Source organism: Amborella trichopoda, chromosome 4 (assembly GCF_054954075.1).
Source record: "Amborella trichopoda isolate Santa Cruz 75 chromosome 4, AtrichopodaSantaCruz75HAP2 v2.0, whole genome shotgun sequence".
NCBI classification, from domain to species: domain Eukaryota; kingdom Viridiplantae; phylum Streptophyta; class Magnoliopsida; order Amborellales; family Amborellaceae; genus Amborella; species Amborella trichopoda.
This window is the reverse complement of record NC_142339.1, coordinates 36,537,089-36,555,876: the sequence shown is the minus strand read 5'-3', so window position 1 is coordinate 36,555,876 and position 18,788 is coordinate 36,537,089. Positions and strand designations below refer to the sequence as shown.

General features: G+C 35.8%; 1 protein-coding gene and 1 long non-coding RNA gene across 10 annotated transcripts in view; both read left to right on the top strand.

Annotated features, from left to right (window-relative positions):
- Positions 1-500: 500 nt before the first annotated feature.
- Positions 501-18,788, top strand: part of LOC18423869 (mediator of RNA polymerase II transcription subunit) — a 105,209-nt gene continuing 86,921 nt past the window's right edge. For 7 of the 9 annotated variants that reach the window (XR_016053526.1, XR_016053527.1, XR_016053528.1 and 4 more), the window contains exons 1-4: positions 501-796; positions 943-989; positions 13,778-13,877; positions 14,020-14,958. Coding sequence is in view for 6 of the 9 variants with exons in the window: in XM_020676142.2 (XP_020531801.1) it covers positions 701-796; positions 943-989; positions 13,778-13,877; positions 14,020-14,958 (1,182 nt within the window). In the remaining 3 variants the exon portion in view is untranslated. Of the gene's footprint in view, positions 797-942; positions 990-9,209; positions 9,366-13,777; positions 13,878-14,019; positions 14,959-18,788 lie in introns of all 9 variants that reach the window. The other 2 variants (XM_088864016.1, XM_088864017.1) reach the window with 2 other exon arrangements.
- Positions 15,602-16,189, top strand: LOC148782425 (uncharacterized). Its single transcript, XR_016053529.1, has 3 exons — positions 15,602-15,826; positions 15,943-15,995; positions 16,122-16,189. It is a non-coding gene; the product is annotated as an uncharacterized LOC148782425 (long non-coding RNA).

Genomic DNA, 18,788 nt, shown 5'->3' with positions numbered 1-18,788 from the left:
ATAGAGAGGCGAACTCGGTTACTGACAAATTGGCTAAGAAGGGTGTTGTTGGCTAAGAAGGGTGTTGGTTTAGATTCGTTATTGGTGTCGGATTCCTTATTGTGATATGTTTTGTTTGTGATCAGTCTTTGAATCAATAAAATAACTTACTCTTGTTAAAAAAAATGTGGTTTCAATACTGGAAATTTTTGTGATAGCTTTAAAATATATTTTCACCTCTAATTATAAACTTAAAGTTTCAAAAATAGTGTAGGTCGAATAGATTTATGAAAACTTGAAAATCTTGAAATGGACGGTCAAAAAACGCATTACAAGATGTACTATTTCCAAAACTTGAAATCTATTTTTTTCTCATATACATGTATCTTGATGTCGATATGATCAATGTGATGATATTTAGGCATGAAAACAGCCTATTTTTGAGGTGGGCTATATAAACTTTTTCCTTTAATTGAACGTAAAATTTTAGATCAAAAAATATTTCCATTACATTTGTTTCCCGAGTGAACAAATGAACAACTTGCTCCTACGGGCGCATAGTATACGCCATTAACAGACCCAAGTTTTCTCTGAGCGCATCGCGCGAAATGAAAAGCAGTAGAACAAGCGTGCCTGCAAACTTTCTCCACTCTATTTCTATTCCCCTCCGCTGTATGCTTTATTAGAAGTGGCTCTGGCATCTCCTCTCCGCTGATCAGAAATGGAAGCAGCAGCAACAAACCCTAGAACCGCCAAACTTCCTCCCCGACAGAATTCGAGGGCAGCGTTGCAGGACCTCTTCAACCTTTACCTTGGGGTACTACGCATTCTTCTATATCTTATTCTCTGTTTTTTCTGAATTTTATGTATCTCTCTTTCACTATCCCACATGTCTTCCCTGAATACATGAATCAAAGTATCTGGTTTCTCTTTCTGATGGAGTTTCTCTGCTTGCTGTTTCAGAGGAGTTATAGAAACAAAGGAGATGACGAAGCTCCAAGAGAAACCCCGTATTTCTCTATTCCTTTCTCTATGTCTTTAATTTCTTTTTTCCTTCTCTCTATTCTTTGCATAAATGATGAGAAAAATACTATTTATTAATATTAACTTTGAATGTTGGGGATGATTCAATCTTTTGGTTTTCAAGGCGTTTGCGTTATAAAATTATGTAAATGGCTGCAAATGCTTTTTGCAGAATTTGACATCACCATTGATTTCTATGGACTTAAAAGTAAGCTTTTATTTTTTAGCTTGATGTGTCTAATATTCAAATATGGGCGTGACTACCTTTGGAATGATGGATCCTTTTTCGCCATTACATCGGCTGGACAAATCCTGTTTTTCCTTTTTTCTCTATCAAGGACCATAACATTAGTTATACCATAACCTTAGTTATACTCTAAATGACTATATCTCTTCTCCCTGCTTGCACTTCCATCCATATTCTTTTGGGCCTTTTTTTTATCCTTTTAGAGCCTTCTACTTGATCCAATATACCCTTCCTAACTGGCGCTATTCTAGGTTGACCATTCACATGACCATACCACTTAAGTCTACTTCCTTTCATATTATCACTTATGGGAGCTGCCTTAAGTTCTCTCGGATGTATTTATTGTGAATTCTATCCTTTCTTGTTTTGTCACTCAATGGATGTGTTGTTTCTTGACTGCCCAACATTCCATCCCATAAAGCATGGTTGATGTTACAACTATTTTATGGAAGTTCTCCTTTAATTTCATTGGTATGCGACAATCACATAAGACTCCAAACTATATCTCTATTTCATCCACCCAACTCTAATTCTGTGCACGACATCTTCTTCAATATCTCAATTCTTATGGATTATTGACTGAAAGCAATGAAAATAATCTCTTTTAGGTACTTCTTGGCCATCAATCTCAGCCAATTCCTCATTTTAATTCCTATTGTAGCTAAACTTGCATTTTATATATTTTGTCTTAGTCTGGTTAATTTTAAGACCTTTAAATTCTAGAGAACGTTCTAACTTTGCATCGATGCCATCTCTAGTCTCAACAATCAAAGCTTTGTTATTTGCAAATAACATACTCCATGGTACCCCATTTTTTTCTTATATTGGTTAGTGCTCCCTCATACATATCCATCACCATGTCATTATGTCCTTTATAGACTCATTTCTTTTCTAACATCCACCAAATCAACTCTCTACGTATTCTTTCGTATGCTTCTAAATCAATATAGACCATGTGAAGATATTTTCTCTTCTCCTTAAACTTCTCAATCAATTGCTTAAGTAGGAAAATAGCTTCCATGGTTGAGCTCCCTGACATAAAATCGAACTGATTTTTTGATACACTCATTTCATGTCGTATTCATTGCTCAGTCACTCTCTCCAACAAGTTCTTAGTGTGATGATTAGTTTGATCCCCCTAGAGTTTGTAGAATTCTGTAGGTCTCCCTTGTTCTTGAAAATGAGTACTTTTCTCCATTTGTTTGGCATTTTTTTTGTTCCCAATATCTTGTTGAATAACTTGGTTAACTAGAAAATTCCAACCTCTCCCATGCACTTCCAAACTTTGTTGGTAATACCATCTAGTTCTAAAGCCATCCCTATTTTCATTTTTCTCAAAGCTTCTTTCACTTTAGATATCCTATCCTACGAATGTTGCTATGGCCTCTGAACTCATTTATATCAAAAGTTCCTCCTAACCCTGTGCTTCCCATTGACCTCATTGTCCTTCACCAAGACCCCTCTGATCTTCACTCTTAATGCATTTAACATGATCAAGATCCTTACACTTCCTATCTCGCTCATTTTTGCAAGTTTGAGAACATCTTTTTCACCTTCTCTTGTCCTCAATTTATCATTAAGATCAACATAGGCCTTAAGCTTTGCCTTACTTACCATGTTAGCATTCTTCTTGGCATTTTTATTTTTTTTCTAAGTTTTCATCATTTTTTTTCTATTGCCAAGCTTTGTAACATGATCATTTTTTGCTAATAGCCTTTTGAACTTCATGACTCCACCACCAAGTTTCCGTATCTGATTTTCTTTTCCCTTTAGATTTTCTTAAAACATCTTTTACCACTTTCTTAATAAGATTTACCATCCCATTCCACATAATATTAGCTTCGTCCTTGGAATTCCATTTTGTCCTTCTTTTTTAACAATTCATTCGTAAATAAGTCTATTTTCTCCCTTTTAAATTTCACCACCTAGTTCTTTGACTATTAATTACCCTCATTCTCTTCCATCTTCTTGGAAACCCTTTCAGTCTTTAGATGATGGTCGTTTTGCCTTAACTAGAAAAAAGTCTATTTTGCTTTTATATAAGAATGAAGTTTCTATAAGGCTTAGCTTTATGCAAACAAAATAAAGCCTCATCTCAAATCCTCGTATAGAAAGAACTTCCGACAACAGAAATCTCCATGATAGCTTTAAAGTCAATTTACAACACCGACAATGAAATTTGAAATCAAGAAATGGTACAGATGATCGATCTTGCGGTTCTTTGGAGACTTAATTTTAGGTTGAAAGTAGACGGTGTAGATAATTTGTTACAATATACACTATTTTTAGAGCTAGAAATCCTAATTTCTTTTCACAACCATAATGTTCAATCCAAGATGATCGATGTAAAAGTTTTCCAATTCTTGAAATGCAATTTTTCAATGAGTTATGAGGTGAGGCTTTACTTATTTTGATAAGGCTGCAGCCCTATCAAACCATTTTTCTTCATTTTTGTAAGTTATTAAATGTTCATCTTGCTTTTAAATGTGGGCATAAGCCGTAACAAAATCAAGAATCACATCAGCCATCTTATTTCTTCCCCCAAATATATATTCTCCATTTACCTTTCATACCGTCTACTATCTTTTCGTGCATGACCATTTAAGTCCCCTGCTGAGAAGGTCGTCTTTCCATTTGGTATTCCTTGGACTAGTCTATTTATGTCCTTTCATAATTGTCCTTTAATTTCATCCTCTAGTCCCACCTGTTGTGCATAGGCACAAATTGCATTATCTCCTCCCTTAACACAAGTTTAATCAATAGGTGCCTATCACCAACTCTCTTAACATCTACTACTTTATGATTTAAATTTTTGTGTACTATTATGCCTATGCCATTTCTATTGATATATTTTCCTATCTACCAAAGTTTATATACATCAATTTCCTTAGCTTTTACTACTTTTCAACTAGTTTCTTGTAAGCAAGCTATGTTAACTTTCATTTATCTCATTGTATCCACGAACTTCGAATTCTTACTTCTTAGAGTTCTTACATTGTATTTGACTAAACGAATCCTATTCTCTTGGACTAGCTTCTTTACCTGCGTTCATTTGAAATGACACAGAACCCTTGCCTACTTATCAATGCAATTGGGAGTTGTTGTGACCGTTGTTTCCAAGGAATGTCCTAGCTAACCTTTGCTCATTTCTCATTGCACCCGGGTGCTAGTACAACACGTGGCTTATAGGGAACGGCCTAGCATGAGGATATTATGACCTTTCTATGTTTAATTATTAAGAAAATTATAGTTACTGATATTAAAAAAAGAAAAACGAAAAAGTCATTCAGGTCGTAGTTCATGTGCACGTAAATATTCTAGCCTTTTCATTTCATTGCTTTAACTTCTCCTACATTTCGGTCTAGTTTAGGATATCTGATTTGGCTTTGCTAATTCGTTCATTCAATTGTGCTTTGGTTGCAACTTTGATATATACTAGGAGAATTACTTATCAAAAAACTTTTGATATAGAATAGGAGAATTTTGTAGGATATGCAATAAATGCGTCTTTCCCTTCGTGATTGGGGTAACAGTTTATTTGGGTTCACAAATATGTGATTGACATGAAAATTGCTTTTTATTCAAACCTCAGTAAGGCCTCCCTTCTACGAATAGGTTGTTAATTTTGCAACATATTAATTGTTTCTTTTCTCCAAGAGGTGGAGTAAACTTGGATGCATACATGTCCAGGGGCTTGATGCACAATGCCTCCTAGCTATTGTTGTCTTCATTTTTGTCCACATGAAGTTGTAGGCCATTCCTGGCCTCTAATTGTAGGGGGAGTATGGACTTTAAGGAACCTACCATCCATGTTTGTGGTTATTGCTCATTTAAATTTTAATTTTCCCTACTCATTTTTCTTTTGTATTTGTAGTTGTTGCTTGGTAATAAAGAAACAACCTATTTACCAAGGTTTTAAAAAATGGATCGGTGAACCGGATCAGCCACCCCAGAAACCGTGTCGAATCAGTGGATCGGTGACCTGAATTGGAGAATCTGCAGGTCTCAGCCTAAAACAAAATTTTAAAAATTACAATAATTTCTCAAAAATCTAGTTTTTTTGGTTTTTTTAAAAAATAGTGGCAATTGCATTATGGTTGTTCATTATTTTATTTGAAGTATGTAAATACTGAGAATCTATCTTATGTTGAGTGTTTGTTGTCTATTAAATTCATTTTATAGTCAAAATGAAATTTAAAATGCAGCTCATGACAATAAAATGAATCTCTCTAACTCAATTTATATTTTATATTTGTATTAACTTAAGAGTTTTGACTCTTAAAAAAAGCTATATGAAACAAATTTAGTGGAATAGGTTGTTAGGAGAGAGAGAGAGAGAGAGAGAGAGAGAGAGATATATATATATATATATATATATATATATATATATATATATATATATATATAGAGAGAGAGAGAGAGAGAGAGAGAGAGAGAGAGAGAGAGAGAGAGAGAGAGAGAGAGAGAGAGAGATATGCAAAAAAAAAAAAATAGAATTTATTCTACTTTAAGAAGAGGAAGCGGGAGAGGTGAGAGAAAATTATAGTCCCACATCGGGACTTAAGGGAAGCAAGTGGCACTATAAATTCAATCCTGCTCACCTCATTTGACATGAATTTAAGTAAACACGGATGGGGCAAGTATAGAGTCACGTGGGCAAAGGGAGGGCTTGTGAACAAAAATGTTTTAGAGCTTTAAATTATGGAGTGGGCTTTCTACCACTCTATGTTATTAAAGAAATCTGGACATTTCAAATAAGCAATAAAAGAAATGTTTGAAAAATAAAAGAACACATAAAAAATAAAGAGAAGTGTTTGAAAAATAAAACAAAACATGAACTGGTTGAGTGATCCGGTTCACTATGATAGGAAGTAAAAAAAAATTATACAAAAGTTTTAAAAAGTTAAAAACATATTAAAAATAAATCAAACAGATTTGTTGATGTCAGAACCGATACACTGATGTTAGAACCGGTCGGTTCTGTCAGAGAATCGGTGCGGACTGGTCAGAACCGGCCGGTTCCCGATATATGACTGGAACCGAATCAGCGTAGCCGATTCTCTATCTAGAGTAGGTGATTCCGATTTGGATCAACGATTTTTAAAACATTACTATTTACATCAACATTGGAAAATGTGAATCCACCTTCCGCGTTTTGACCAACCTTATGATTCCTCCACAACCTTCAACAATATTCCATGACATGGAAGCCATGCTTCTTTTCATCCTTCTGCAACCTATCAGAGAGTCTCTTCTCAAATTCCTCTTTCTTTAAGAGCCTTTGTGAATTCAACATTTAGTTGGTCTCTACCTTTAGATTTCGACAACTCTAGCTTTATAGATTTCATTTTATTATCAGACTTCATGGTCACTAATGGGTCATAGAGGAAAAGTTTATATGTTGTATCTAGTTGTTGGTGCTCTTTACTCATTTTATAAGAACTTGTAAAATTACTCGATCTGTGGAAAAGATAAACTATAGTTGTTGGAAACAGCTGTGATTTCGAATTGTTCGGGAATCAGAATGCGCGAGTATCAGATGATTCTTGTAGTAGGAATTGTCGTCCCTAGAGTGCAAATCACTTGTTGCGTGATTCCCACTTTATCAGAATTGCGACCCAACAAAATAGAATTGTGTGTTCTATCTTGATGGAATCGGTATTCCATCAATTTGGAATTGAGTTTCCTGCCTTTTGGAAATTGCACATCAATCCACTCCGATCAATGCCATCCAAAACCACAGTTTGATAAAATAAAATCGCGATTCCTTTATTTTTGAAATCATTGTTCCATCAATTTGAAATCAAGATTGCTACCTTTTAGGAATCACGCATCAATCCACTCGGGGCCATGACATAAGTCTTAAGCGAGAAAAGATTTGGAGTCTTATATAATTTGTAAGATTGAATTTTGGACTTCATACAATGAGTACAATTATCCAAGCTCTCGTATTATTAGGATTGATGCCTTTGACAACCCTCTCTTAACAATGGTCTCAATGTAGTGAGTGCCTTTAATGCAGCTCTCCATAACTAATGAAAACAAGGTTGAGTTCCCTTAGGTTGCTACTTTCTTGCAGTTTCTAGAACTCCAAGAAAACAATATGTGGTATGTGTTTCTCGTGCTTATTTTTAGGACGAGACAGGGAATCACATCTTCTAACTAGAATAGAGTCTTTGAGATGTAGGCCTTGAGCTCTTATAGCACCGTATGCTTCGATGCTTTATTGAAAAACCTTTGAGGTCTATTGAAAGTGAGGAACCAAACCAATATGTTGTATTTGTTTTCGTGCATCTTTTGATGATTAAAGATAGATGACTTACTCAAAAACAAGTCTTTGTGATGTGGACCTCGAGTTCCTAAAATGCCATGTGCTTCAACGCTTTATTGGAAAACTTTTCCATCATCAGCTATAAGAAGTGAGAAACAATTTCTAATTTCGTGAGGAGGGTGACGAACTGGTTAAGTACTTACCTTTGATACCCGCAAGGTTCACGTTGAAAGTTGAATACTTGCGAAAGACATTACTATCATACTTTGTAAATCTAGAAATTTGCGTTTGAATATTGATTCCATGTTATTAGAACTTTGACTCCATGTTGATCGAAACAGTTTTTGGTGCATCTATGAACGCCAGTTTTGATGTTGTGGATCTAGCTTCTAAAAAACATTGATTTGCTATTCCTAAAACTTACAATTAAGGTCTCATACACATTGAATCCCGGTCTTGTGCGCCTATGAATCGCAAATTTGTGAGATGGAATCTAGAGTCCCAACTTTCATGAATCAGTAGTCAAAAAGATACTTAAAGAAATTTGGATTCGTGATCCTTATTTGTGAGAATCACGATTCAACTAGGGAAACGCAGAATTGCGATTCCGAACCGGAATCATGATCTCATTACATGATTAGGTAACTATTAATCTCTAATATTGTTACTCTCTCTAATAGATTCATTTTTTTGTAGTTTGATAAATCTCTGATATTGTTACTCTCTCTCACTCTCTCTAATAGCTTCATTTTTTTTTGTAGTTTGCTTGGTTACACGTATTAGGCTTTTTGTGTATGCCTTGGAAAAGAATTTTGTTACTTTTTCTTGACAAGAACTGATTCTTTGTTGTTTTCTCTTTATTCTGCCCATTTTACCTTGGTTAAAAGTACAGCTATGTTCAAACTGAATTATAATTATATTAATTTTCAAAGAGCATCAGATTTAAAATATTTTAATTTGTGGATTAACAATCTGTATATCAAATTTTCTGAGGACTCTCATGTGGTTTGCTTCTCTCCTTTCTGAGGCTGGTGACTCGATAAAATGAAGGTGTATTAGATACCAAGTCCAAGTGGCACAACATTAAATTTCTCTTTTGATATCTCTCCCTGAGCCGCTCATTATACCGCACATAAACCAAATCATTCAACTTCTTCTGCTCCAACCTATTTTTTTTTTTTTGGTATGGAGCTTTGGTAGAAAGCGAGGAAACAAGCAAAAGTAAAAAATGTTATTTTCTTGTTTCTACTTTTACACTTATTAGATAAGTTAGATTTTAGAAAATTGAAAATTGAAATCCGAGAAATAAGGATTGAAGGACTTACATGCTCAAATGCACTTCAATTGCGTTCGCAACCAGATACATGTGAGACTTAGCACTCAAATAGTGGGATGTACATTTGGTGTTTTGTTTCCATATATTGCCCACCATGCAGTTGTATAACATTTTATAATTCAGATTTTAGATAAATATTTAATTATTTATATAAATGGACTGATACATTATACAAGTAAAAAATTGTAAAGCAAGCAAAATAGAAATTAGAAATTTGATAAGGTACTTTTGGCCTTTACCCGGATTTGCATTGTCCCTGTTTCGAGTAGCAATTTCTCTTCCGAAGTTTCCCAATGATAACTTGAATTTAATCAATTTTTGGCTCTGGATCTCATCTTGGATATCTTTGACAGGGACTAACCTCTCAAGCACATCTAAGAACTCACCATGTATTACACGATCAGACTTAATGGACGGGTGCTTGTAGTGAAGAGATGGATTTAGGAAGTAACCGGCTGAGTGGAGGTGCCTGTGAAGCTGGTTATTCCATCTCCTCTCACTTATGCCAAGTATAGCCTTGCATTTATTTTCATCATCCTTTATAGCCTTTTTTATCTCTCCTCTTACCTTAGTTATTGCCTCATGTATGTAGCCCATGGTGGGTTTCACTTCACCACCAACCAATCGAAGAACTCTTACTAAATGGCCAGCCACCTCCAATGCATGATATATTTTGATTCTCAAAAGATGTATCGAGAATAAATTTTTTAGCCTTTCTCCCATCCCGATGCTTTGACCACTTACTTTGACTCCATTACTCTGAAGCAAACATGGTCCTCAAGGCATATTTTTGCTTGTATAGGCTTTGAAAAGTGAGAAATCATGTGGCAAATCTAGTGACACTTGGTCTCATTAATTCTCTTTTCTTTGTAAAACTCCTTACCGTATTAAGGACTATGGTGTGATTATAAATAAATCTAACAACAAACATAGCTTTTGAAATCACCTTGCTAAATATAGATGTGTACCCATTTCCTTTAGCATGAGATTAACACAATGAGCTGCACAAGGGAACCAAAATATATGCGTCATTTTCAAAGTCAAAAAATGCCTAGCTGTAGCATAATTGGCACCATTGTTAGTAACAATTTATACCACATGTTTTTCTCTAACAAATTCTACAATCTCATCCATCAAGTCACATAAGTATATAACATCATGTGACTTGTCTGATGCATCAACAAACTTAACAAAAAAATACATGTTGGACAGTTAACCAAAAAATTATGAATGCCCTCAACTTCCCATTGGACCATCCATCACACATAATAGTTTCCCCATCCTTCTCCCACCCTTCACTTTGATAAATCAAAATTTTATTAATATTAGATACAACATCCTTAATAAGGGCTCCCTAATCTTATGTAATGTAAGCTGGTTAAGTCTTGGGCTAAATTGCCAATTGCTTGGACTATATATATAAAACTATCGAGGGTTTATAGTATTAAAAAGAATGCCGGCCATGTAAAACCACTTTGCAATGTACTTACATACTTTCTTCCTCTCTTCTTTCTTGTATCGATTTTCAATTGTGGTTTGTTTTGTTTTTTTCCTCCTCTCCTGAACTACAATTTCGGGGTCAGGAGTGAGAAAATATCCATTGGCCCCTTAGAGAGGTGTTTTTTTTTTCCAACACTACCTCCAATATTTATAACCCTCTTCTTTACCTCATTCTAACTTCTGACATATCCTCCTCCTCTCAATCATCATCAAATAATTGCATTTCATCAATTAATTCGTTTCATTTCATTTTTTTCTTCTCGTTTGTTTTTTCAAGCTGTCCATGTATTCCCTAATTTCGTTTTTTACCTCTTCGGTAACTTGTGGGCATGCTCTTATATTCCCAAAAATACCGGCTAAGTGTTCTTTTTGCTGAAAAATACACCCAATATAAATATTTCCACAAAGCATACAAATAACACAATTTCGATCTTTCAGATTTTTTAGTTTTGCATATTTTCAAACTGGATCCTTGTTATTAGGAGATTGTGAAGAAGACATTGCCTCAAAAGAAAAGTTATTACCATAGTAGGACAAAAAAGTTACCTTCTAGTTAAAGCAAATATCGATTTCTTCTTGGCCCTTGAAACCTTTGATTTGTTGTCAAAACTTCACCGAACCCTCAAATCAACACCCAAAAGAAACAAATCAACCACTAAACATCAACTAAGACGAAAATCTAAGAATTTCACAAAAATAATTTTCTGCGATTAAAAAAAAGCCATGGATGTGGCTGTGTTTGGTTGTTTGGGGGGTTTAATACCCCCCCACCCCTCCAACCCCAAACCCAAACCCTTTTCCCCTTTTTTTGGGGCTCGAAAAGTGAAAAATACCTCGACAAGGGACTTTTTTCCACGGATGGGGCTTGCTGCATACGCGGCTTATGCGATATATGAAGGATGCGGTTGGATATGCAGAGAGATGTAGTGCATATATGGGCACATCTCTCCAAGGCACATATGCCGCCTTATTGCGATGCGGGTGCCAGCTCATAATGCTTTATGCGGCCTCATATACGGCGATGCGGTCGCATTTTCAAACTATGCTTGAAACATGGAAGATGCCGTGGTTCATAAAACACAAAACCGGTTGATGGAGTTCATAAATCGAGCCACATGAATTTAGCATAATTTTTTTTTATGAAAACACCAATTTGAGATATCAAAATGAAGATCTAATTGACTGATTTAGTCATGAAAATCTCAAAAAAATATCTGTATAAAATGCTCCATAAATCATAGGGAAAAACTCATGGAAACTGGATCAATTTATGCATGGATGATGCCTTCAACTGTATGGATCAAGAGGGATCAAGGTCGATTCAAGAGAACAGTAAGCTATCCTCAAAATGATGAAGATAGCTTGGTGTAATTAGGAATTTACAGCAAGAAGAACCAACTAAAAATAAAATAAAAATGGAAGACATCTTACTCAATTGATGAAGGCTTTAAGACTAGATCATCCATGGCTTGAATTTGAGCTTTTGATCACCATTAATGTAGTCATGAAGTGGCTTCAATGGAGCTTTCTCTCACATCACCTTGAATGCAATTTTTCAGAGAGAGGAAGGAAGTGGAGAAGGCCTAGGGGCGTGCCACTTTGATGGGTAGAGAGTGAGTGAGAACTCATATAGTGTTGAGTGTAGAGATGCTTTAGATGTGTTTTAATCTTGGCCATTGAAGTCCAACATCTGTGGCTACAAAGAGAGGCTTGATCCTAGCCGCCATCCACTATCATGCCATCTTGATGTGTGGTATGGATTTAACATCCTTATCCTCTATCTTAATACTCATGATTTACTCCAATTTCCCTTGTATTAAAATACTCATGCTCTTTATATTTAATTGAACTAAAAACCTAGTTGGAGGGCATACCCTTGCGGTAATTTATCAAAATTCCAGCAAAAAAATGAATTTCAAAACTCCCCTTTATTTTATAGGAGCATGTGGGCTAATTAAATTATGCCACATAAGCTAGGTGGTTAAGTGCACAATTACCACATACCCTTAGAGTTTAGATTGTAATTACAAACGCTATACCCCTTCTAGAGGGGCTCACACATGTGCATAAACCATTTGCTTTGCATATTTAACATGTGCCAATTTTAATTTTCGTAATTTTTCAAGGTCGCACAAAATCCAATATTACAAGACGTACCCCCGCATAACAAATCAAACAATGACATGAAAGGCCACTTTGGGGGATGATGTCACCCCCACATCATCTCCATGTGGGTCTGACGTGGAGGCCCCCATGGCCTCATGTGGACACCCATTGGCCATTTGGGTGTCCCGTGTGGGTCTTGTATAGTCTCTCTTTAATCGTTTTTTTGCAAGAACAATTTCAAAAAACACTTTTTCTTGCAACAAAAAACCCAGAAAAATCTCCAAAAATCCCCAAAAATTCTTTTAATTATTTTTCATCAAAATAAACAATTTTTACAATGTTTAAAAATATTTACAAGTGAAATTAGGATCCTATGGAGTTGAATTCGGGATCGGAGCACTCACTTGGCTAGGCCCAGAGTCCAAAGCCACCTTCTCGGTATGACCCAACAAACTCATGACCCATAGTGTATAATTAGGGGCTCATGATATTAGCCTATCAAAGTCAAACCAATGAGTGATCCTGGATCCCCAAGTACTAGTGGATTTCAGGTGCACCCCCTAAAAGACATGCACACGCAAGGTGGGGGGATTCTTCTCTTGGCACTTGTGCATATCTCTTCTCAGTGGATCCTTAGAAGAGTCGGCTTCCCACGTTTTGCGACTGTTTATGCACATGCTATGAGAAGAATTTAAGAGTTAGGGATTTAGGCCAATGGCCTTGTTGGCTTTAACCTTCCTATACAAGGCTAGTTATCTTAGCTCATGTCATTATATACATAAAATCACATCGCCTTGACCCAATCATCTAGTCATGAGGCCCAATCTAGCTCAATAACAACAATAATAACCAACCTTGACTAGAGGCATCCTTGAAACCTCTCTGTGCCTCTCATATATATACCCATCTTTCTCATGACTGTTCCAGGGCTCTTGGTCCCAGTGCACGAAGATCCTAGAGTCATGTCACTCTTTTCACTCCCATCGTGATCAAGAGCTATAAACATGTCTGTGTTACAAGGCCTTGAAAGGCCATAACTCCAACAAAAAATACATTCCTTAGAGCCATTATCAATGTATGGATGGGCATATAGGATGTCTATTTTTTAGACTTGTATCATGATCAATTTATGATATGAAAATGAATAAATGTGTATTATTATGTAGAAATGAATAATTGTTGTCATGTTATCATCTCAGAAAACTTCAGTTCTACCTTCAGAATTGCATGTCCACTGTTAAGCTTATACTTGTGCTCTTTCATTGAGTTTGCATTATTCATAGATATTTTTAACTTATTTTTCATATGCTTTTAGGACTAAATTGCAGAAGAGAATATCTGCTTTGAATAGAGAGCTTCCACCTCGAAATGAACAATTTCTTTTTGACTTTGAACAGCTTCAGGCTCAATTTCCTGTAAGTCCAAACATAGACCCTGTATTTGACTTATTTAATTTTCCTTGGTCCCATCTTCTGCTCTTCCAGAAAGCATATGGACTTGAACATGAAAAAGAAGCACACTTTTACGTCTGAAGGGCTTATAAATCTTGATTTGCAGGATCAGGAGCATCTACGATCTGTGACAGAATCTGTGATTATTAATTTGGTAGTGCAGTGTAGCAGCCATGCACCACAAGCAGAGTTTCTGCTATTCTCCTTGCGTGCTTTATCTGATATTGGTTATATAAATTGGGATACATTTATTCCTTCCCTTCTCTCTTCTGTTTCCTCGGCAGAGATATCAGTTGGGCAAGGAAATCAAGCAATGACAGCTAACAATTTGGCAGCACATGGAAATACGCCATCTTCAGTTGCGATTTCGACTTCCACTAGTTTTCAGTCCTTCAATCCTTCCTCCCCACTGCCTTCACTTCAAGGAATGGGTTCTCCTCCCCAAGGTTCTACTGACCTTGCAGCAAGTGTAACTCAGTCACCTAAACCTAATGACACAGGTCAACAAATTGGACCTAGGACAAATGGATCACTGAGGCGTACTGCCTTTAGCTGGCTACGCCAGCTGTCATGCAAGATAATATTAATTGCACTTGAATGCAATCTAAAACCTCTTACTCATGCTGAGATTTTTCAACACATGCTTAATTGGTTGGCTAGTTGGGATCAGAGACAGGATGGTGTTGAGGAATTTGAAGTGAGATTACATGAGTGGCTGCATAGCTGCTTAGATGTTGTCTGGGTTTTGGTTGAGGAAGACAGATGCCGGATACCATTCTATGAGTTACTTCGCAGTGGCTTACAGTTTATGGATAATATACCTGATGATGAGGCCCTGTTTACTATGGTCCTTGAGATACATAGGAGACGCGATAAGGTTGCAATGCACATGCAGATGCTTGATCAACACCTTCACTGCCCCACTTTTGCCAATCTTCGGTTTCCTGCTCAGACGTATCCAAGTCTTTCAGGGGAGCCATTGGCAAACTTGCGTTCTGCACCTTTAACATATCCAAGTGGGCTAGGGGAGCCATTGCATGGAGAGGTGAGAAGTTTATCTCTTATGGTATTGGCTGCAGTGATTCTCCGTTGAAGTTTATGTTTTTTATTACAAGAGCTATGAACTATAGCTTTGGCAACCCTTGCTTTAATGGAATCTTTACCAATTTGTGTCAATTTCTAACTGTCCTTGTAAGTGGAATTTTCTCTCTGATGGGAAAGAAGTTGTGTAGTATATGGTTGATAGTTATAGTAGGAGAGTCTTAACATGCATTCATTGCATGTAGTCGGAATTTGTTGCCATGAAAGAAATTTCAAGATGAAGAGTTGAAAAAAGGCTGGAATTACTCGTGGAATGAAAAGGGAGAGTTACCCTCTCTCTCTCTCTCTCTTTCTTAAAAGAGCCAGTCTTTGTGTATCCATTCTCTTCGTATATTCTGTCTTTCTCTTCTCATATTTCTTTCTCTCTTTTGGTCGTAAGAGACTCTCTCAGGGCCTTTTTTTTTGGCGTCTTTCTGTCTTTGGCCTCTATTTTTCCCATTTCTCTCTCTTTATGACCACCAACACCTTTCTCCTTCTCTTTGGTATCAGAGTCTATACGTTGCTTTTTTGGTTTCTCTTTTTCTCCTGTATATCTCTCTCTTCCACTGTTAATTAAAACTGAAATGACCAGTCAGAGGAAAAGTCCATGGTGAGCTTTGGACTGATTCTGATGATATAGAAGACCAACAAATAGATTGGTCCCAACCTCCCAGATTCATGGAGTACGATGAGCAAGATGACAATATGCAAAAAGAGTCCCTGTCTCAAGAAGAGCAAATTTCTCAGATAGACATGATGAGACCGAGGCACTCCTCTGCTTCCTCTTCAAATGTCTCATAGCCTCTCCCAAATACTCAAAATTCTTTAAATAGGTCAGTTTCTTTATATTCTTTGTCTTAAAACAAGGAGTCATAGATAGTTTAGGTTTATATAAAGTTCCCAGAAGTCGGAAGCAAGATTTGTATGATCTTCCTCTTTTTGAATCCAGGTATTTACAATCAGTTAGGCAAGCCAAGGTCAATCTACTTGTCAAGGGTAAAGGTATTTGTCCAGTCTTTCTACTATTTTTTGAACAATCAAAAATTGAAAGTTGGAAATCTAAGAAATAGTATATCCATATTGGACAAATTGATTTCGTAGTTCACCCTTATTTTAATTATGATTTAGGTGTAGAACATTTAGAATCCCATAAAAAGCTAAAGAGGAGACTAGCAGTGGTAGACAATGGGTGATTGATGGTGACTGGCCACCAAAAATGGCCTACTCTATAGTCGTGCCTATGCAGATGGAGGGACCCAAAGGTCTAAAGCTATGAGTAGATGCAAGCTACCTACTCATGTATAATATAAACTTAGAGAAAACACAAAAGGATGAGGTACGACAACTAAACTATCTATTACATTGGACTACTTTTTCAAAAAAACATATTTCATCTATTGAATCTCAAAATCGAGAAATAAAGACAAATCTTGGTAGTTGAAATTTTGGCTGAAAAGAAGAAAGAGGAAACCAAAGGAAGAAAGAAAGAAGAAGAAATGTGTTTGAGAATTCATGAAGCCATTTGAAAATATTTGAAGATAGAGGCATACAAAATGAAGAAAGTTGATGAAGCCCTATGATTATTTAATTTCAAGCTTTAAATATTCTTTTTTTCAAATAAAAATGATTAAGAAAGTGAAGTAATGGTTGAATCCACAATTTGGCAATAAAAAATGATCTAGATCCCTGCTTTCGAAAATACTGAGATAAGGGATATTGGGGTCGACTTCCTATTTTAAGCATTGATGTTGTCTATCAGCAAAACCAGGTAAGAAATAATTCTTGGATCTATAAGTGCCTTATTGTCCAATCAACAAAAAGATGGGCTAATGCAGACATGATAAATCATGCAATATTCTGTTATAGGGTAAAGCGAGATGGCTGTGGCAATATCTCTTAGATTTTGAACAAGCTGGTATTGCTAATAGTGGTTTATCCGAATTAAGTTCTAAGCTTATTGCACAATTTGTTGCAGAAAGAACCGTCTAGAAAGAAATTGATATTATGCTATTGCACAAAAGGAGACTTGATAATATTGAAGAATTTAAAAAGTTTTCTGAAAGTTTAGTTAAGGAAAGCTACAGGCTTGGGCTTCACAAAACCCCCACATGCAATGCCACATATCTTGCAGCTATGCTGGGTAACATTTCAGATTTGGTCATTGAAACAAGAACTGCAAAAAATGTGTGATCGGAATCCTTGGTATTATCTTATGTGGTCGGCTATACAAGAGCCAAAATTAAGAAGCTTTGCTGTTATGCTAACTTAGAAATTTTTTTTTATAGAAATTGGTCTTAAACTCTATAATACCATCGAAAGAGTCGAATCGTATGGTATTCTAAAGCTCAGAAATATTCATAGAAGAAGATAGTTTACGCCCTATGAATTTTATTTTAAGAAATAAAAGGACAAAATTTAAGCTACGAGGACCATGCTATGTATGTAAGAAGGGTAGCTTGCAGCCTAATGCCCTAAAAAAGTCCTAAAGCAAATTAGGGCTTTATTCACGTAATTGAAATTTTTGAACGACTGATCTATGATCGAGACAATCGAAGAATTAGAAAAAGCCTTTGAGGAAGAAACTGTCTTTGTCATAGAATAGTCCATTTTATCTTTTATTAAGCAAATGTATTGTAATAGTGTGTTTTCTTTTGCTCACGGTTTTGGCTCATTGTTTTGTACATGGTTTGGTAACAACGAGTGCGTTTGCTTTTTGTACATGGTTTTTTCTACAGTAATTATAAGCCATTTTCACTTTGTACATTTGGTACTGGGCATTTGTTTTACTTTTTGAGTCATATAAATATGTGTCCTTTCATTTGGTATTGCGAGAGTTAAAGCATTTTGCAGTTGGCGTAAAAATCATGAGTAGCTATTCTGTTTTTAATTGTTCTTTAGTGAACTTGAACCTATCCTGATATATTAATCAGGATATCGATTATCTCTTTTGAAGGCCGTTGATTTATGTCAGGAGAGTATTAGGGCTTATTTAGCCTCTTGGTGTGGATCAACTCTCAAAACGATGAATCACTCAATGAAATCCAAAATAAAGGACACAATCGTTATCCAGATCAATGTACCAATGTGGGATTGGGTGAGTTCACTAAAGAACCATTAGGTACAGAATACCTACTCATGGTTTTTACAACAACTGTAAAACTGCCTCAATTCACATATTAGTAAATTCATATACTTATAGAACTCAAAAAGTAAAATAGATGCCCAATACCACTTGTACAAGGTGGAAGTGATTGACAATTACTGTTGGGAAAAACCATGTGCAAAAAGCAAAATCACTCATTGTTACCAAACCCTATACAAAGACCATGAGCCAAAACATTGCTTAATATTGACAAAAAAGAATTATACTGTGATAGACATTTTCACCTTCAAACGTTTTTTCTAATTCTTCGGCTTCTCAATAATAGACCAGCCTTCCAAAATTTTTGATTGCGTGAATAAAACCATAATTTGCTTTGGGGCTCTTTGAGGGTATTGGGCCGCAAGATGCCCTTCTTCTTTACAAACATAGAATGGTTTTGGAATCTTGAGCTTTGCTATTTTATTTCTTGAATAAAACTTGTAAGGCTTTAGATATTCTCTTGTGAAACTTTCTAGATTTTAGAATATTATATGATTCGGCTCCTTCGATGCTATCACTGAAGTTAGGATCAATTGTTTTACAAAATTTTTTTGAGTTTTCTTTGTATCAAAGCTTCTTGATTTTTTGTCTTGTAGAGCCCACCATGTTAGAGAATATCAAGGATTCAAATAACACATTTTGTGCAGTTATTG